This window comes from Ambystoma mexicanum, chromosome 6p, assembly GCF_040938575.1.
Source record: "Ambystoma mexicanum isolate Mex_15411 chromosome 6p, UKY_AmexF1_1, whole genome shotgun sequence".
Lineage (NCBI taxonomy): Eukaryota > Metazoa > Chordata > Amphibia > Caudata > Ambystomatidae > Ambystoma > Ambystoma mexicanum.
In genome coordinates, this window is record NC_090935.1 from 153,080,009 (window position 1) to 153,101,975 (window position 21,967).

Below are 21,967 nucleotides of genomic sequence, written 5' to 3' on the forward strand. Positions count from 1 at the left end.
ACATTCCTTTGTGGGGGCTTTGGGTAAACGCTGTACTTACGAACGTGCCTGCATCACCTCCTGAAAGCTTAAGCTTGGCTGCTCGTCCACTGATACCAATTTGAGAGTCTTACTCGGGTGTTCTGTGCCTTTAGTCTACCATATAGCAGGCAGAAGAACAGATACCACCCTCCAGTCTTTACACCTGTCTCTTCATTTTCAGAAGCCTCAGCATCTGCATTCATACTTGATGAGGAAGTGACAGTTGCTTGATTAGATCCTGAGGAAATAATGTACTCGCAGACTTGTACACTTACGAGTAGGAACAGGTAGTTGGTGAATAATGCTGTCTAAGATGAGCTGTTTTAAAACTGCTGTTCATCCATTAACACACTCAACATACAGAAATGCCAGTTATGGCACATGGTAGACCGCAAATTATTTCTTTCTAGGCTACTGAAAAAGGACACTGTTAACAAATTTTTCAAGTCATTTGTTCAGAATCACTTATTGTAAGCTTAATTTGCTCTCTGCATACACCTCCTTCTTGGCTGGTACTGAACACACCCTTATGCAATGCCTACACAAAAGACACAACTATTTGCTTTGTCAATGCTTGGTTATTGCATATTCTTGGAATTTCACTGTAAGTTTCCATTGCATGTTTGACAAACAAGATCTTTCTGTACATTTTCAGCTGAAAGAATGCATTCGTGCCCTTGATCAAGAACATACACATACGCCTTTCAGACAAAGCAAATTAACTCAGGTAAATATTGAATATATTAAATGAAATAATCCTTCTACACAATTGCATTATCCGCCAAAAATAACTGAATGGAAATATGAATGTCCACTTTGTTTGTGCATAGTTTGGTGCTGATTGTTTGTTTGTTTCTAAGCACTCCAAGATTTGGCAGATGATGGGAGACTGGCACAGGGAGATAAAATGGTTTTCACTAGATCACACAATTTGGCCTAGAGAGTAATCGAGCATTAGAACGTGAATTTTCTGGTTCCTCTGTGGAATCCTAACTGCTAGTCCCCACCTCCACCCTAGTAATCTTGTTAAACTGTTCACGTTCCTTAACTACATATTTTAGCAAGAGTCTGTTTCCTCCTTTGTGTTCTTCACACCATAGCCCGACATTACTTGTGTCCCGCATATTCTCCTTTGAACAGGAAACCCAACAATCGGCTGAAAAAAGGTACAATAGGTAGGAATTTAGTAAGCAACCTGTTTGCTTGCAAAAGTGGACTAAAGGAGGTTGAACCTTCTTGTCTGCATCAAACTTCTCATCACTACTAATTCTAAAGAGCATTAAACCATGGCATCCTCCGGTATTTACTGGCTAGACAGTTTGGTTCTAACACCTTGAGGCCATCGTAGTAATCCCTTGAAGACACACTGAGGCAAATAGTTTCTTTATTGCATTGCCATTTTACTTGTGTCTGGCTGTGCTTTCTTGATCTAAGCTTGGCCTCTGTTCTCTTAGCAGGTGGAGGGGATGGCATAGTAAGACAATAGTGCCTCTTTTGCTTCTGTTGTCAGTTACCACTTCCTTCATCTGCTCTACCTTTGTGGTATGACAGAAGTAAAGAAACAGTAATTGCCTTAAACCCACAATATTGTGTCCCATTTTTACATTCCTTGAAGGTCTTGGGAGGAGAAGGCAACTCGAGCACAAACATGCTTTCAGCTAATAGGTTTCTTTGGCAAAGGGTCTGCCTTCAAGCCTGCTAGATGTCACACAGGCAGGCCTACCCAAACTTCCCTCACCTGTCCAGTTAAACTACAAGCCCTGAACATGCTTGATTGTGAAGCTGGCATTGAAGGGGGGCTAATGCAGGAAATGCAATGTGATTTCATCGGTTTTGTCTTGTAATATTTATGGATTTGTGTAACTTGGGTAACAGTGTGAAGGGCACAGGAAAGATTGGTACTCTTATGGCACTGCATGTATTTAAATGTTTCTCAACATAATTTTGCTTTACAATCATTAAATAAAAACAGTTAGAGAAAATGTAATAGAAACAAACAATGGACGAGCTGTCCAATTTCTCTCTGGAACAGTTGCAATCCCAGGTGACATGAGGGGTGGTAGAGAGCATTGCACTCCCTTACCCCATCCACCTCCGATTTGCCATATATTGTAGAAACGTCTCCCATACAACCCTGAATGTGTGATTATCCGTCAGATCAGTGCTGTGAGTTTCTCTATTGCCACAATATATGAAACACAGGAAGAGTGCTGTTTAATATGTTTGGGACTAGGTTGGGTTTCATTTTTTCTTTCCTTAACCTTCCTTTGTCACAGTCAGGAGTCATCCCAGCTCAAGATAGTGGTAGTGATCCATTGAATCTATTGGTTGACCGGGGCGGTGAGGTAGTTTGGCATCTTTGGCAAGGTTCTAAACTGCCTTTCATTCAGACACCAGCCAGAGAAGGTCCCAGCTTTTTGAGCTCCACCGTATTTACAGATTTTGAACTACTTAGTGTGAGCCAGAGTTTTCAACTTTTACAAGAGAACCTGAAAGAGCTAAGTGATTTATTTTTTCAAACCAAACCGATAATTCAAGAGAGTGTATACTTAAGTAAAATCTGGGTAACTAGGAAGACAAGAGTTCTTAAGTCTGAGTATTAAAGTCTAGAACTTCATTAAGTTAGGAATTAGTCATTTGAGTTGGAGGATTTTAATTCTTGAACAAAAGAAAAAGGAAAAAAAGCCCAAGAACTGTGCAGTTGTAATTTATTTTTCTCAGCTCGTAACTGTGTAGAAATCAGCAGCAAGTTTTCTGAGCACAACACGAGTTTTACAGTCTTTGTACTTTTTCAATGTTGAGTTATTTCTTTTAACTTACTAACTAGTTCACGCAAGTACTAACTTCTTTCCTGTGCGCGCAGACCAGTGTGCGTTTAATTAGTCCGTAGTCTGCGTGAGCACCGGAGAAGGCCTTGGAGGAAGGGACCCTCGGGTGTGAATATACATGAAGTGCGTATTATTATTTGTTTCGTAAAAAGGAGAAGCGTTTCACTGGCAGCGCGTCGGATGGAAGTCTGCTGACAGATTGTCTGGACCACAAGCTACAGCGATTACAGCCTGCAACGGCGCGGCCTGAAAACAGTTTGCAGTGTTATCTGGGTTTAGCTATTTTCAAGACTCGAGTAAGGAAGAGAGAGCTTGAAAAGGAAGAATCTGTTTTGACAGTAACCAGGACGTATTTGGCACTATTGGAGACAATTGTATAGTAGACCATTTAAAAGTTAAGTGAGGAATTAGATACCAGTCAGAAAAAAACTGGATCCAGAGTTCTGAATTACTACAGTTACTGAGAGACTTTCAGCTACCAGCAAAGGCTCAACAGGTATTCTACTTTCTAGCAGCTGGTTCAGTTGGTGGGCAGTAGATACCTGGTTTGTTTTATCCACTTCCCCTCCCCCCCCCCCACCCCGGGGTTGCCTATACTGCAATTTGTTTAAAAGGGATTGTAGAGTGGGCAAGCCTGCGGGGAGTCTGTGGGGCCATCGTCCACTCATGCAGGAGGAATTAGCTGGGACCTTAGATGGACTTAACCAAGGGTTATTGGCAAGTCCCACTACACGGACCAGATAAAGAAAAGACTGCCTTTGCTACCCCGATAGGTCTATATCAGTTGAAAGTCTTACCCTTCGGATTACATGGTGCCCAAGCAACTTTCCAAAGATTGAGGGATAAGATTCTCCAGCCTTATTGGGAATAAGGCTGGAGATTCCACAGTCCAACCTGTGAAGACCATTTATACCATCTATACACTGTAGTAAGAGTCTTAAGAAAAGCAGGATTAACAGCCTACCCAAGAAAATGCAAGTTGGGCCGACCTGCCATTAAATTCCTAGGATTTTTTGTTGGAAATGGCAGCGTTCAACCTCAAGAGGAAAAGGTTAGAGCTGCCTGAGAATCCCCTACGGCCAAAACTAAAAAGGATTTAAGGTCTTTCCTAGGGTTGATTGAGTCTTATCAGAGATTCATACCTAACTTTTCAAGTAAAACTGGCAGACTGACTGACAAACTACGAAACGCACAACCCCAGAAACTTAAATGGGATGAAGAGGAGGAAGTATGTTATCAGGCCCTCAAACGAACACTATGTCAAAGCCCTGTTCTTAATGTTCTTAAGGTAGCAGACTTTTCTAAAGACTTCATATTACAGACTGACGCTTCTTTGACTGGTTTAGTATTATCTGCAGTACTGCAGTATTATCTCAGAACCATAACTGCCTAGAACATCCTATTCTGTATTTTAGTTGGAAAATAATTAGTTGAAAAATTAGAAGCTTTAGCGATCAAGTGGGCCGTTCTACATCTCAAATATTACTTACTGGGCCGAACGTTTAGATTGTTCACCAACCACTCCCCCTAATCAGTCAAAGGAAAGTGTCTAACCCAAGGGTTATGCAGTGGTTCTTGGACTTGCAACCCTATTGCTTGTCAGTGGAACATCGAAAGGGTCAGACAAGGAAACGTAGATTTCCTTTCGATGTTCCCCTGTGACGCAATTTAGTCCAAACCGCATAGGGGATGGGTCTATGAGAAACCTGAGGGTGTTCTCCCACCTACTCCCCCGGGATCTTCCATTCAGGTGGCCTGGGAAGGGCCTATGCTTTTGAATTCAGACCCTTGGGGTGGACAAGCGAGGGAGGATCACCTGAGTGGAGGGTCTCAGGGGTTTGGGAGGAGAACACCCAAGGGTGAGATATGGTATTCCCCCCCCCTTTCCCAATTATACACCAACCCACTATCCCTCAGCCTTCATGAGGTATTTTCAATCATGCCCCATCTCCCACTCCTCATTTCCAACATGTACTGGGACGAGGAAGAACCAACCGAGAACAATAAAGATTTCCCCTAAGGTTAACATAGGAAGGCAAGGAGAAGCCTACTACTATAGTACACCAGTAGACTGTCCCACTGATAGTCAGGCATGATCAGGCAATCAACCCAAACCATCTACACCGGACTCCACTTGACAATTACTTCAGGTATAAAAGATGTGATTCTGCCAAGAAGTGTGAGTGAGCTGGGATTCCTGGTTGGAACGGGAAGGCAGCAACACGAGGAGAATGGGATACCGAGACGCTGGCCTGGTGTACCAAAGGTGTTGCAGTGTGATGGAGGAGCCGTGTCCGTGTGAAGCCAGAGGAAGGCAAGATGCTGCTTATTGGCCGTGTCCAGGCCATTGCTCGGTCAGCTGAGTCGGGTGTCAGTTTCCGGGGGCGTCTGAAGGGCAGATGGTGAGACCCTGACCTCCCAACCCGTATCCCGGGGAGCTGCTCGCCAGCGCTGCGCTGCCTAGTCTCTATGGGAATGAGAGGAACATAGCAGCGTGAGGATGGCTGGAGCAGTGGCCCGAAGGAGAAAGCAGAAAGTAAAGTGGTAAGCGGAAAGAAAGAGAAAGCAAGGAAAAGCAGTGTGCATGAGGGGCGTGAAGCGAAAGACAGTAAATTGGATGCCACCGACCCAAAACAGGAGAGAAAGGTGCAAGCGACCCGACAGATCGAAAAAGTTAAAGATAAAGTGAAGGAAAGTATAGAAAGGGTGAGAGCGGCCCGAAAGCTAGAAAGGAGGGTACAGACGACCCGCAAGTTAAAAAGAGAACGTTCAAGAGGCACGATACAAGGAAAGGAAGGTGCAAGAGTGCATGAGCAAAGGACAGAGAGGTCCCGGGGCACGATAAGAGTGTGCAAGAGGCATGGTGAAGAAGAGAGGAAGGTCCAGGTGTGCACCATAGAAGGAAAGAAAGGAGAAAGTGAAATTGTCAGACTGGAAAGGGCACAAGGAGGAAATGTGCCAAAAGGAAGAGACGGAGTGCAAAGAAAGGGGTCAGAAGTCAGTGCTCATGCAGGGGAGGAGCCAGAGCCCGGCATTATCGAATGTCTGACACTAGCGCGTGGAAAGAAGTGTGTTAAAATGGTGCATCTTGACAAGGTGAACTTTTGTGCGAGACCAGCAGAGGGGCCTAAGCTTTGGGAAGAGAACGCTGAGAGGCCCACAAGGGACATTGTTGAACTTCGTGAAGAAAGGCCTAATCTTGGCAAAGGAAACCCTGAGAGCTCTGAGAAGAACTGTCATTTTGTTTGGAACTGAAAGGATTGAAGCTTGACGAAGGGAACTCCAAGAGACCGAGAGACATTTTGAACCTTATTGACTTGGTGCCAGAGCCCAATGTGGACGGTTCCAATGGCTATCTTTTTTTTTTTTTTCTTTTTCTTTTATTTTTTTTATTTTTTTCTTTTTTTTGGCGTTGAATATTTTGAACTGGCAGAACTGCACCTATTGGTAAGACTACCTGAAACCAGCTGTGGTTTACATTGCCTTCTTTTGAACCACTATTTTCCTTTAAGAAGACTTCCTATCACATTTTGTCAAATAGTGAGGGCAAGCATAGGTTTAGACGGATTTTGGTTTTGGACTTTCAGACATCGACAGCCTTTAGAAACCTCACTAGAAGCAACAATCTCTTTAGAGATAGGGCCAGTTAGTTATTATACCAACCCGGGAACTTTATTAAATAAAGGTTTTGAAACTGTTACCTGTGAATCTGTATCGCTCTTGATACCATACCTGTCTCGCACAAGACTACACTTCTAAGTAGGGGGATTGTCGCTGCAGCACAGTTCTGAAGTTCATACAATTATTCCTGCAGTTGTAATGCTTCGCTTAAGGATGACACCATTGGGGATACTGTTGGCATGGCACTATCTTGAGAACAGAGACATGCATGGCCTTGTATATCGAAAAAGTTTATTTATGCTGTTGACTCCAGAGGAGTGCCCGTGTTGGCACACAAACACATGTAGACTTGCACTGTTGCAATAATCACTGTACATAAAAAAACATTTGGGTGATAGTCATCTTTTACGTCGGTCATACTGGCAAGGAACAGCCCACCAACCCGAGGTAAAAGCCTGAGTGAGGCAATTTTCATTACCAAGTACAGCAGCGCATCCACAAACTGGTACAGCCTGTCTTCCAGGTGATTGTGGCCAACATTTTGGTTCTTTTTATTTCAGGTATTATTTCCACAGTCCTGGGTACAAATGGCTTAAGTCCCATTTCACGTTTGAAAAGGAACCCAAGGAATCATAACTACTCTGGAATCGAGAAAAAGGGTTCTAGACAAAAAGTCCCCTGTACCTTATTTGGGCCGGGAGGAAGCTAGATTATCCCTCTTTTCTGAATATAACAGAAATCAACAACAAAAATCCCAGGGGGGCGTGGCTAAGTAGCCATGTGAGAGGACGCGTATTCACTGTGGCTCCTGATGATCCTTCCTACATCCTGATACTACCGCGAGAATAATGATATAAAAGACTTACAATTCAAGGGTCGTGTGTGGGACACTTTGAGGCAAGCCAGGACGCATTATCACGTTGCCCACTGCAGGAATCACAAAGATAAAAGTCAGAGAAGATCCCGAGGCACATCCAATACGGGGAGGAAGATGGCCGCCGCCCGTCAATCAAAGGAAACAACAGACTCGGAAGAACTGTGACGTGACTTCATGGAGCACTGCAGCCGGAGCATCAGAGACGGTGTCTAGCAGAGGCCGGGTGCGCAGAACCAGTGATACATGCTGAATCCCCCGATCAGAGCTCGACATCAGCACGGCTCACATTGGGACACTGTGTACCAAAACATATGTGTGGTGCTGGCCCCTGATGCAACCTACGCGGAGTATGAAGAACGCGTCAGCAGCCGTTGCGATTTAGACCGAACATTGTTGCAGGGTCGCATGAGCTCCGGTGACGATTGCATATGAGCCGGCTACTGTTGCACTATGCGGCAATGGATATGAACACTACACAGACAAAATACAAGAATCCAATGCCGTCCTTCTCGTGCGACTTGATACAGTGATTAACACTGCAGCGCAACAAACGCATTGTGTACACCCTCCAGCTATGCTGAAGAGACAGTCAGCTGTAAGCTGCGAGCGCCCATGATTGCCAACGAAGCAGAGCTCACAACATGCAGGTACGCTCTGTAGAACATGGGTAGACAGATAAAAGATAACTGCGGCAATCTGACGGTGTACAGTGGAAAAGACAGATAGACTCCTGATCACACCCTGCAATTGTATGTAAAGGCATTGACAGCGCCAGCTGCCCACATAGGGGTGCACACGTTGAAGACCAGTGCTGCTGGAGAAGTCTGAATTACACCCAGCTGAGGTTTGCGTGTAGCAAGCCCCCCAGTGACCAATGTTGGCTCATGAGGACTGCAGAGGTCAGGTATCCTTACTGGATAAAAGGGCTTGTGTGCCTGCTAGTATACCAGTGGTGAGGCGCATGCTGCAGTGCCCCCCTGGAACAGAAGCTAAGGTGAGCGTGTCTAACAGCAAGGGGGGAGCAAACAGCTAAACTCAGCCCCTAACAGAGATGGCCAAGGGGTAAGCCCAGACTTATCAAAAGACAAATACCGGATAGTGAAGACAAATAGTAGGGCTTAAGAGAAGTATGGAAGATGTCAAGGGCGAAATGAACCAGTAGCACTGGGAAGCCCAAAGTGTGCTGGATGTTGGCTTGGCGATGGTGGCCCCACGAAGTGCAATAAGGGTAACTGGACTTGTGACTGGCCTGCCCAACATAGCAAGGCTAGGACCACAGCCTGGATGGACCGAATGGGCACACGGTGAACTGCCAGCATGGGCAGCTTCCCGGGGGAAGATCGCACATACAAACCACACAAGTAGGTCTCCTCAAGGGCATGGAACCGGAGGCTGAGCACTGGACTACTGAAGTGCCGGGGCCCCCACTGGGGAAGGGAGGCCACATACTTCTGAATGGACAGTGGAAATGAAACACGGTCCATATGCGGAACGGACCCACACACCAAGCAGTAATAGTTAAAAGGAAGGTATCTTCATCAAGAGCCCCACATCTCGGAAGACAAAACTGCGGATTGACACAGGAACCAACAAACTGTAGTCTGGACGCAACAGAGAGCAGAAGAAAAGTGCGCCAGTGATGCCTAGTGCAATGGCTCTCAAAGGAAGCAAAGGCAAACGGCCAACTATGGACATATTTACCAAACCGCAGCAATCCCCAACCTCGACAGCACATGCCGCGTCCACTGCACAGGAAGCGACGACCTTGCCAAGAGACGACCATCGGATCCTCGCAGCCATTACGGAACTAAAATCCTCATGGGGGACATCGATGGCAGAGCTGAAGGCGGCACTTGAACTCAAAATAGATGCAGTGGAGATAGATGTCAACTTACTAAGACAAGATGTGAGGGCGCTGGTAGAGAGAACAAGTGGCCTGGAGAGCGTTGTTAAAACGAACACGGACGTCAGCGCTACCAATGCCAAAGAGGTCCATATACTAAAGCAACAAGTTGCTAACCTGGAAAACCGAGCTGAGGAAGTGGAAGGGCGCGCAAGACTCAATAACATACATGTGGTGGGCCTGCCGGAAGGAGAAGGATCGGATCCCACGGACTATGTGGAGAATATGATAATTCAGGAAGTGGGGGCCAGCAAACTCTCCCAAGGGTTTGCGATTGAACGAGCGCATAGAGCCCTGACAAGGAGGCTTCAACCTGGGGCCCCTCCATGCGCAATTATAGCAAAGATATTGAACTACAGAGACGGGGAGAACACCCTAGAATTCTTTCGGAAAGGCAGAACAATAACTCGGGCATCGGCAACAATCGCCGCTTAACCGGATTACACTATGCTAGTACAGAGACAGCGCTACAGCTACGTGGCAGTGAAAAGAAGACTACGAAAAGGCAGACTCAAATATACGCTTTTGTACCCAGTGAAATTAAAGGTCCTGCACAAAGGCAAAGCACACTTTTTTGAAACCCCAGAGGAGGCGGCATGATGGTTGGATACACAGGGCTGTCCAGAGTCGGTAGATGACCAGGAGCGAGTTGGACAGGATAAGTGACCAGACGTCATGCATGTTGTTGGTGGGGGCAAGCAATATTACAGCAGCGAAATGTGAAGAGGGTGACAGGGACATGAGGGGGGGAAATATGGAACTGATTAACATACACACTCGCCAGGTGGACTTGTTGGACTGGAATATAGTAGCGGGTAAATTAGACCTGAGATGCAAGAGCACGATAGTAGCGGGTAAATTAGACCTGAGATGCAAGAGCGCGGCGATCAATAGTTCAGCATAGGAGACACAGGATATATGTGACCTATCCCCAATAGTTGTAGTAGTAGGTGCGCCAATAGGGCGATATCTCCCTGCTGGGTCCTCAGTACTGGCAACAGCCAGGAAAGGGCAAGAGGCAGGGGTGCCTGATATCCAGGGATGGAGCTGGGCAACAGTTGGGAGGGGGTGGGAATGTGAGAAGCTGGGGGTTGAGTTGGGGCTGGGAAGGGTGGGCGGGGAGGTACAAAAGTTGTGGGAGTTGAGGGTTGAAGGTTGTGGATAGTTTAAGTTGGGGAACAAGCTTACATACACGAGCGCTGGTGCTTCAAGCAGCCGGGGGAGAGACACAATGGGAAAATTGGATGAGGCTGGTAGATGGGGGACCTTAACGTAATTTCTTGGAATGTCAGAGGGCTCAATAGCTATTTTAAAAGGAACAAGGTCATGCTGTACTTAAAAAGACAGAAAATAGATATTGCCTTAATACAAGAGACTCGCCTCAAAAAAGAAAAGCTAGAGGTGATCCCGAAGAAGTGGAAGGGGTCTGTCATGGGCGCAACCTATTCAGCCTATGCCAGAGGGGTGATCACGTGGTTGGCACCGCATGTCCCATTCCAATTGCTACAGTCCACAATTGAAGCGGAAGGTAGGATGGTGGCAATACGGGGGCTGGTGGAAAATAAAGAGAGATCCATAATAAATACGTATGCCCCGAATCAGGACACTGTGACATATTTTAAGACCCTATACGATAAAGTGAGCCTGTACCTGGGGGAGGCGGTGATATGGGATGGCGACTTCAACTGTACATTAGACCCTAGGGTAGACCGGTCAGATAAAAGATTAGACAGACCCGCCCCTGCGGCTAGAGCCCTGCAGACTTTGCTGACACATTTCCGGTTAGAGGACACATGGAGAGTGCACCACCCGCAAGATAGACAGTACTCACATTACTCTGCCCCACAGAATTTATACACGAGGTTAGATTGCATGTTCACTACACAGAAGGTCACGGCGGAAATAATACAGACAGAATATAAGGCGAGGGTCCTATCGGACCACTCGCCTTTGGTTGTAATATGGCAATACCGACCCCCAAGGGCCAGGGTTCCAATGTGGCGGCTTAGAGCGGAAGCAGTAAAAGATGTGATTATTCATGGAGGACCTCAGAGAAAAAATTATAAGTTACTTTGAAAACAATACTGGGAGTGTTGAGTCGGCAGGTACACTATGGGAGGCATTCAAAGTGGTGGTGAGAGGAATAGCTATAGCCAAATACAAAGGACTGCAGGGAGGTATAACCAGAGAGATGCACCCTGATCAAACCGGATATGTCCAGCGCAGGAGCATATCCGATAACCTTAGACGCCTTCATCGTGTCATAGAGCACACGAAAGGAGACTTGAGCGAGATTGCAATCGTATCGCTTGATGCAATAAAAGCCTTCGACTCGGTCTATGCCTATGGAATGCGACCTGGATACGTCAAATGGGTTAAGTTACTGTATAGTGCAACTCTAGCTAGAGTTAAGACGGGAGCCATCATTTCGGAGAGATGGCAACTAAGTAGGGGCACTAGACAAGGATGTCCGTGGTCTCCGATGTTGTATATCTAGGCACTAGAACCTCTAGCGATATACATGAGGCAGCAGTATGGAGTGATGGGGGATCAACATTGAGGAGGAATCGCACTTGGTTTTGCTATATGCAGATGACATGAGATATCCTGAGGAAAACCTTTGGAAGTTGCAGAACTCGCATGACAAAGGGGGCATAAAACTGCCCAACTATGAGATCTATTACCGAGCCAACTACAATACGTGGCCAAATGGTTATCAGAAGACACAACCTCAGAATCGAGATTGTTGAAACTGGAGTGTGCTCCATTCTTCCTGAAAGAAGTAATATGGCTACCCAAATCGCAGCTGAAAGGGTGCCCAGAGATGATGATACTGGGATGGAAATTATGGCGTAAAGCTTGTCAGGCTATGGAGAACCCAACCCCGTGTTCTCCGCAGGTGCTGTTGGTGGCTCTGACAGCAGAAGATGGGCAATTATTGAAGACGATTCAAAAGCACTGGGAACCGGTGGTGGTCACAACAATGGGAGACATATGGCAGGAGGGGGAGATAATAGAATTCGGGAGGCTGGTGGAGGACACAGGACAACATGTAGGGCAATATATCACATATAACAGAATGGTGCGGCGGATCAGAGAGACATGGTCTGAAATAATGCTAGAAGAACAACCAGACAAGGCAATAGAAACGATATATGACATGGCAGAAGGGGGGCATGAGATTTCCAGACTATATGAGCTATTGTTGTCCAGGTTGGGGAAGGAAGTGGCACAATTGAGACATGACTGGGAAGAGGAAGTCGGGGCACCCATGAACGATGGAATGTGGGAACGGGCTGAGGGGTACCACAAGAAAGTGTCAAGGAATGTGAGGTTACAGCAAATACAATTACATGTAACCCACAGGGCATATATGACTCCCCAAAGAATAGGGAAGTTCTGGGCGGAAATAGCTAACTGGCTAGACGAGTAGGGGGATTAAGCTAAATGTTGAATCGGTATGGGCATGTATGATAGGAGGGTTCCCTAGACCACGCCAACTGAAACACGTAAGCAAGTTAAAGAATTTGGCATATATACTACTACCAAGCGTAGAATTGCCATGGGATGGAAGGCATGTAACAGCCCAAGAGTAGAAGTCTGGTGGAGAGACCTTCAGAAATGGACAGAAGCGGAAACAGAAGTATGGCAGGAAGCGGGAGATAAGGGAGGGGAGGACGAAGCAGTAACTTTGATGGCCTGGAAACACTTAGTGGCTACACTGTATGGGCCCACCCAAGACAGCTCAACAGATTGGTACTCTGCCGAGGATACAGAAAAAGAAATCCCTCTAGAAGAAGCAGATGTGGATCGTGAAGGGGAGTAGGCTCGTGTTGGGGGGAGGGCAAGGGACAGGCAGTAGGCATTGAATGATAAACGTAAAATGTTGGAAGTTATGACATGCACTGCAAGTTGTTGTTTTATGTTGATTGTTGAAAACCAATAAAAATTATTTTAAAATAAATCCCAACAACGTGGCAAAGACAAACAAAATAATATTCCCCAAAGAAATTAGAGCTCCCTACATTACTTGAGGTGCACATGCCATCATTGGAATCCCTGATTACATTACTTCAGAAGAGCTCTTCCTGATCATTAAGTGCCTTGTGTCAACCATAACAACTCTATTCAATAAACAAAATACATATACACTGACATCGTGATCCCTTACTGTTAGGCTATTCAACGTTCCTGAATTTGAGCTCATTGATGCCCTATGGGAGTGTTGGGTAAGATTTTCGTAGTAATGATGAATCTTCCTGACCTGTGTCAAGCCCAGAACATTTTAATTTTACTGCTGTATTATTTTTCCTTATACCACTATGAGTGGGAACCTTTTTCCACACTCGCCGAATCTTTTACTCTTTTTATGGGTGTCATTTTTGGACAACTTTTTGGCAATAAGTGCCTATTGTTGCTGGGTTGCCGTAGGGGCTCCCCTTTTAACTTTCTCTGTCTAACCTTGTGAGAACTACAGTTCCCAAGGGTAGAAAGGATCTTTGCATCCCTTTTTATATTGTATTATGTGAGACCAGTACCGCCCACCTTATGTGGAGTGCTGGGGAGATGCTGAGTATCCCCTTTCTCATTTTAAATGTAACATTTATGTTACAAGGACAAACTTATCTTTAATGGCTGGTGGCAGTGATACCTTGTATCAATTCGGTGCACTTTTACCGCAGGCTGTTTGCACAGCCCTGGTAAAGGCACCCATGGGTGCTGATTTTACCTAAAGGGCCCCTGTCTTGTTTTTTCGCCATTTTAGTCTTCCTTGTCCTCTTCTTCCTTCCACTGACCTCCAGGGTGGGAAACAGTCCTTTGTACTCCACGGCCAGGCTCCAGATTGTCTGTGAAGGCAGGAAGCGAGGGAGGAGTCCAAAACTCTGCAGCCCTTTGTCTTCCAGCCTGAGTGCGAGATTCCAGTTCAAACTGGAAGGCTGGCTGTCCTGAAAAGATTGCCACCTCCCCAAGTTTGAATGTTGCAAGGCTGTTTGATTGGCTGGATTTTTGCATAAAAGACCGAACCTGGAAGCTGAAGAGGTAGTCGACCACTGGAACCAAACCCGAAGAGGAAGATGAAGAATTTGCGGCTGAAATGATTTCCAGCAACTGGAGAGCCTGCTGTGTAACCGCAGCCTGCTGTAGCCATGACGACCCCGAGCCTACACTGAAGACGACCTGCATTTTGAGCCATCCCACGCTGTGCTGCGACCTTGCAGGGCTTCAATATCCCAATACCCTGGGACATAGGGCCATTGTGCGGTGCACGGCCTTCCGAATTTTGAATCTCGAATCTCGCTGAAACTTTGTGGGCATCCTGCTGGATCTCTAGAGGCACTATTCCAGTCCGAGAAGTCCTCTCACCAGAGTGCTGGGCCTTGCAAGCGACGAGAATCCGACCAGCGATATTCTGTCTTTTTCTGTGCTCCTGAAAAAGGTGCCAAATCCACAGAGCCGCATCCAGCCACAAGGAAAACCTTGCCTAGAGCCTTCCCCGTGATCCTTGCTGCAAAAGTCCTTCCAGTGTCCTGTCTTCTGAATGAAGGAATTCAACTACCAGGTTTTTGGCTGCAGATCCTGAAGTCCTCCTGCTGCAAAATCTTGTTCTGTGCTGGCTTGGGTATTTTCTTACCTTAAGTCTCTTATGATTCCTGTGTAGTTTTGGGGTGTTTTCTGTGATTGGGTGTCCGCTTGTCCAGTGCACCCAGGCCCATGCTGGAATCCTGCTAGGGTGTCTTCTGTGAAGCCCCTGGACCCCCAGTACTTACTTGTTCTAACAGTCTTCCTTAGGAACTCTGTAATTTGCTACTTAAGAACTTATCCTGACCTGCCTGTTGGACTCTAGAACCTTTTGTTCCGCCCCCCCCCCCTCACTCTGCCACCGAGAACACCCATGCTCCAAGAATAGGGGAAATACTTATAAGGATTGGGCCTTTTGCCTAGTAAAGAGAATAAGGGGTTAACAGTGACTTACTTGCAAAAGAAGTTGGTTGGTAACTGTAACTCTGAGGGTGAACAGTTACAAAAGTTATTACTTTAATGTTCTGCCATTCTGAAATGTAGATAAAAAGTTGTTTTACCTACCTTAGAAATGTTTTGCCAATGTGAAAAGTATATGTAACATCTTACTTTCCTTAGAAACTGTCTCGCCATTGTAACAGAAAGTAAATGTAAGGTTATATTACTCACCTGAGATTTGGTCGTGCCTCTTCCCAAATGTAATGCTGTTGGTTTCACTTCACTATTCCTGTTAGGATAAATGTATGAGTGTCCCCAACTGGGTCTTGCTTCCCCTGACCTGCTGCTGACCTGTCCAGAATAAGTCTGCATTAAGTTTTACCTACCTAGAATAACTTGAGTCATTCATAAAGTGTAACACTGGGTTTTCCCTGGTCTGTTGTAGACTGACACAAAAACAGTCTTAGGTTTATACCTGGTTTTACTTACCTGAGTATAACTGTGTTATCCTAAAATACGTTAGTTATTGCTTCCCTTAGTCTGTCAACTGAAAAGCAACTGTAATTGAATATTACACCCAAGGTCTAACTCCCTTAGAATAACTGTGTTATGCTGAATTAGAGTTATAGGTTTATACTGTTCCTAGAATCTGTGTTTCACTAGATCAAAAAAGTATATTGTCCAGTTGATATTACTATGTGATTTACTGCTGAGCGGCACGGTACAACTGATAGGGTCTACTACCCTGGTATTACTGAAAGTAACTATTGGTTTTGACTTCCCTCGAACTCCTGTTAGGTGTTCCAAATTAGGTCATATGCTCTGATATGTGTACCTTCAATGTAATAAAAATACCTTTTATTAACTCAAATGTCAAGATGGTGTAAGGCGTACCTTGCCTTATACTAAGGTGGGATGTCCCTACCTAAAGAAACTAAGAATAGTTTGCCAGTAGGTTCAACTTAAAGATCTGTCTGTGTCCAAAACCTATGTTTGCCCTCACAGCTAACACCAAAACAATGTGTAGGGATGTCAACCATAACTTAAAAAGTGTTCCAAAAGTAATGTGCTGAGCTATTTCCAGCTCATGCTCATCTTCATCTTTCTTAAACATCAACAAGTTCACCACAATGTCAATGTCAATTTCTCTTAGTTAGTTTCAAGGTAATATAGTTCTACACCTTTTTAAATGTCAGAATGCCGTTCCCCAAGTTCAATATCAAAATATTTCACAAGAGAAAGTATCTTGAAGCTTTGTCTTTGAGCTAAGTTCTAACAATTCTTCACAGCTCAGGGTTCCCTTGCCAAAGCCGTATATGCCCCAATAGTAGTTTTCCTTTTGGCACAATAGCAGGTTTCACTGTTGGCAGGTAGGGGTTCTCTAGTCTTGGCACAGTTGTGGGATCACACGATCCACCCACTACAGGTCACGCAACAAGGAATCTTGAGTTCTCTCTGAGCAGTTCAATATTCAATAAACCAGTGATTTCTCAAAGGCTGATTCAAGCAGTTCAATTTCTCAGACTTGACTTCAACTCTGCAGTCAGAGTTCATTTGGTTTAGTTTCCTACTTCCTTTCAGTACATGATGAAACATTAGCAGGTTTGCTATTTCATTCAGTTCGTTATTCAAGATTAGCAGATTTTCTATTGTCATTCAGTTTGGCATTCAATTTAGCAGTTTTGCTGTTCTCATTCAGTTTGGTATTCAATATTAATAGCTTTGCTGTTTTCATTCAATTCGGTATTCAGTATTAGCAGCTCGGCTGTTTTCAACCTTCATAGCCTGCCCAGAGAACCCACGTCTCTGGGTAGTTTCCCCCACACTCACCGGTTTTAAGCGTCTACCCCTGGCGGTCCTTTTTGCTTTCTGTGAGCCCCGCTCATGTGGAGACAGGTGTTCTGTTGGTGTAGCGGGCTTCAATGCCTCTGCGAGGCCGGGCACAGCGTCCTTGATGTTCGCACCTTGCAGCTTGCAGCTCCTTTTGCGCCCACTTCACACAGGAGACTTGACTCCACATATAGGAGGCTTCCCTTGGTTTGGATATATCTGGAATCCCACCACAGCTGCCTCTGGATTTCCTGGGTTCTCCAACAATCTCTGCCCAAGTTCCCCAGGTGTCTCTCTCTGTCTCATGGCTTAGCCTTTTGTACACCTGTGGTCCTTCAATGGGCTGCAGGTGTATTCCATCATTTAATTTTGACTGACTCTGATTAAGAAGCCATGCCTGATCTTCATTCCTTTCCTGCATCTTCTTCGTGTAAGTACCTAAGTGGTCAAAGTGACTGGTGTTCATTACTCTGTTGCTTCTTCCTCGTCTCTTTTTTTTATTTTTTATTAAGTGCTTATGACAGACTCATTGTGTCTTTTGCACACTGATAAAACAAATTTAACAAAAAAAGAAAAAGCATTCGATAATTCCATGTATAAAATCAAAGGATAGAAAAATAAATTCATAAAAGCAATATAAACATTGTAAACTTCAATGATAAACTTCAATGATAAAACCTAGTACAGAGTATAAATGCATCAGGTCAACTCATAACAAACGAGGAGGGGTGGAAAAGAGGGGTGTGGGATAGTTTTTAGCCTCCTCTTAGACTTATTGGGCTATTTGTTTTAAAAGGCCCCATCTTATTAGGAATATATGTGGTTTCCACTTCCTATTGGTAGTTTCTCCCGATATTGCTTCAAAACGTGATATGCAGCCACGGTTATTGCCAGCAAGTTGGCCATATCCCTGAGCAAAATTGGTCTGTATTATAGCCAAGTACTTCTGCCACAAAGTGATCATAACTTTTCCCGTAGTTTCTGAGAGCTAGTATAGTCCTGCTTGCGCCAAACTCATCATCAAATATATCTTTTCGTGGTGAGAGCCAAAAAAGGTCCAAATATTCTGTTTGTAAATTTCACATGTTAATTCTTTATTTGCTTTCAAAACCTTCATTGTGTACTCTCTACAAGTGTTTCACCTTCTTTGATTGAGGGGGCTCATCAAGAGAGTATCTTAGACAATTTACATTGGGAATGCTTCATAAATAATTTTGTTTTCTTCAATTTGATAGGGTCTCAAAGTAATTAAGTTTTAAAGTCCAGAGCATGTCTGTCACTGGAACCTTAGGTTCTTGTTAGGCAATGTTTTTATGCAGTACCCTCTAGGAACACGACAAAGAACTCTGACTACAGGTATAGGAAACCCAACCTTTGGTATAAGCTTGTACTACATAGTTTTACAGTTTTAGTAGTGTGTTGAGCGGCCAGGCTTATCTCAAGAGGGGTCAATGTAAGCTTTAGGGGAGTTACAGAGATTCACAGTGACAAAAATTCAAATACACTCTTACACACAAGGTGTCTTGAATGCACAATTTATTAATTTATCAGTCAGTTAGAGTAAGCCTTCTTTAGAAGGGAGCAATATAAAAAAGTAACACACAAATACACTTCAATACTGTACACTCTTAGTTTCTAAATCCGTAAAGACCCTTTTGGGATGGCCCACAGACACAACCTACACCCTCAGGTGACTTCAATAGCTAGGGTGCTGGGGACATTAATTTCTTACTGTTTGCATTTAGAATACTGTTAGAAGTTGGTAAAAGGGAACGGTTATTAGAACAAGAGGCCACAAATATTCTTAAGCATACAAATAATTTTGGATCCCCTAAGAAGAGTCATTCAGTACAACAGGCTAAGCCAGAGTCAATGGGCAAAAGTCTTATATCGGATGAATCACTTCTGGTAGGTAAGTAGAAAAGTCTTTGCACAATGTTTTAGAAGTCTTTGAAGAAAAGAAGAATCAAATGTAGGGCCACAAGTTGATTAGACCTGCGAGTAGTAGACGATGCAAGCAACTCTGCAATGAGCAGTAAGTTCTCTTGGACTTTACAGTACCTTTTTGTATTGAAGAAAAAGTGCAGCAGGTGACTTCTGTTCCTGTGCAGCTCTGCAGATCTCACTGTTCCTGGGCCTCAGTCGTGCGACAAGAGGGAGGACATCTGGGGATTCCTGCTCTGCAATGGGACAGTCACCACTCGCAACTGGCAATCTTTCCAACAAGTGGTACTTCAGTGTTTCAGCTCCTCGTGACTACCGCAAATAGCAACACAAGGGTTTCTGGCTGTGAAGATGGACTTTACTTGTATCTGGGGTCCTGCATTCTGTTTAGGGGGATCCTGCTTGGTCAGTCCTGCTTCCTGGGAGTCCGGAGGATCTTGGCCAACTTAAAAGCAACACACACAATCTGGTGTTCCTTTCCCTGGCTATTCGCTTTCCAGCAGCATCTCTGTGGAAATTCATCCAGCTCCGAGAAGGATGTCCAGGTGGCTTACTTTGGAGTTGATTGTTCCCACCAACTCGAGGGGAGAAGTTGCCCTTGCCGGGGCTTCTCTGTCGATACGAATTTGGAGTTTCAGCACAGCAGCAGGGCTTCACCGGGCAAACCAACGGTTCAGGAGTTGCAGCAGGCGTCCTCTTCAAGTTCTTCTTCGGTTCCTTCGTCCATTGGTCGACTCTTCCTTCCAAGCCAAAAGCCTCGCCTTTTATTCAGTTCTCTCCCATTCATTCCAGCCTAGCTGGCAGTCACCCAGCAGGGTGGCTGTCCTTGCCGGAAAGTCAGCCGCCCAGTCACTACAGAGTGCACCTCCCTCACTTCCTGCCTACCCCAGACACCCTCGAGCCAGAGGCGGGCTTTACTTGTGAATCCCGCCAAAGGCAAAGCGAACAATATGACCAAACCTGGTTTGGCGCGCGGAGTAAATCTCAAGAAGGACCTTTCCACAAAGAAATGGTGAAAAAAGAAACCGGGCCATTTTGATAAAAATGGCACCATTGGGTGTTTTACTGCAGCTGCGAACGCAGCCCGCGGTAAATGCTCACCACGGTAGTTAAACTAAAACCACTGCCGCCAGCCATTCAGTAAGAAAAGGGTAACATAAAAATGTTACATGAGAAGCTAGACAAAGGGAATACTAGGTAACCCCTCCAGCACCCTATTGTAAGATAGTGCTGGCTCTAGAAAGTTACAAATGTAAGTAGTCAATTTCACTTTACTGCTCTTGGAAACAGTAGTTTATCCAAGAGAATGTATTTAAACCTTTGGGAAATCTGAAAGACTTCCCTGTGCCACAGCACTGAAGGTGCTGTGTGACACAATGTAAAAGATGATGCCTATGGAGTTTTAGACTCCACAACCAAAAGAAACACAAAGATCAAAATCACCTCACTATCCCCAGGTAAATAAAAAAAATCAAGTCCTCAAAATCCAGCAAAATTGCTGGGGGTCTCTAAAGTAGAGGGAATTAGCACATTTCTCAGAATTCTCCCTAACACTTTCTGACCTTCTTTGGAATTGGATACAATTGTCCCGGGGAACGATGCCGTATTCCATGTCCAGCGTTTCACATCCCGAAAGGACATGACGTGCCATCTATATCTGCTTACTGCATAGCCTGCACCTACGCTTTTCCTGCGGGATGTCCCACCCCCCCCCCCATGCTCCTGTGTATTCGTAGTCGGGCAGTATATTTAAGCACATGTTTGTAATGAATCTACATAATTTCATACTGTCCATTTGACCAAGTAGGAGTGGGGTTCATTTAGAGGGAATCCCTGTTTTTATATATTCTGAGTATTTTTGTGTTTAGTTGGTCTACGTTTTCCACCTTGTCGTGAAACATAGATTTTGCTCTGAACTTCAAATTTAAATTGCTCTATTTCACCCTCAGTAGGTAACTCAATATTCAGGCTGTGTTGATGGTCAAATGCAGTATTACTTAGTTATGTGTGTTTGTCAGTTCTATTTGCCAGCCAAGTAGAGTGTTAAACCAAGATATTTCTTACCATAAGGCCTCTCCCATTGTATATGTTGAAGTAATATATAATATGGTTCTGGCGATTTTTCAACACATTAATAGAGACGTTGGACTGAATTCTAAGCGCACAACCTCGTCCGGCACTGCCTGTGGAACTCCCAATATTGAAGTTAGGATTTTTACCTCCAATTGATCCAGCCAATGCATGTGCTGTAAGTGGAGGGTTTCTTAAGCATACATTGTTGCCGGAATTACACTTTTCACATAAGCTTCACGCAATGCTTCCACACTTTTTTAAGACATCACTTTTCATGAGTTGCCATCTGCCCACGATCGTCTGTACTGACTCCCTATATGTGTGCATGTTTGGTGTCATGAGTATTGGGCTACCTAAGTAAATGTAAGATTCGACCACTTCTAGCTTGATTCAACCCAGGGACCAGTTATTTTTATTAGATTTTTGTTTCCCTCCCAGAATCATAATTTTAGAATTACTTTGGTTGATCTTTAACCCATTGGTAATTGCATATTTTTCCAGACCATTCAGAGCTCTCTTGAGACCTATTGGGGTTTGGCCCATGAGGATTGTATCATCTGCATAACACAAGTAGGGTACAGGTATGCTCGCTAGTTTAGGTGGAAAGTGCAAACATTTCTTAAAGTGTTCACATAAATCGCTTGCATACGAGTTGTAAAGAGTAGGGCTAGTACACAGCCTTGTTTTAGGCCTAGATTTGTGTCAGTCGGTTGTGTCACATAACCCTCATCAATACATTTGGTCCATATATAATTCTTTAATAAAGTGTAATCAGAAAGGGTCTATCCCCCATGCCTCCAGTTTTGCCCAAAGTCCGTTTCTAATGACAGTTAAAGGCCCCGGAGTAATCCATGAATGCTACATACATTCGGGCCCCAGGGGTTTTCATGATCTCTGCTACAATTAATTTGA

The 21,967-nt window shown here is 44.7% G+C and overlaps 1 protein-coding gene across 2 annotated transcripts in view; it reads left to right on the forward strand.

Annotated features, from left to right (window-relative positions):
* KIF24 (kinesin family member 24) overlaps window positions 1-21,967 on the forward strand; it is a 332,455-nt gene that overhangs the window by 146,240 nt on the left and 164,248 nt on the right. For both annotated transcript variants that reach the window (XM_069626841.1, XM_069626840.1), the window contains exon 9: window positions 677-748. In XM_069626841.1, coding sequence (XP_069482942.1) covers window positions 677-748 — 72 coding nt within the window. The remainder of the gene's footprint in view (window positions 1-676; window positions 749-21,967) is intronic.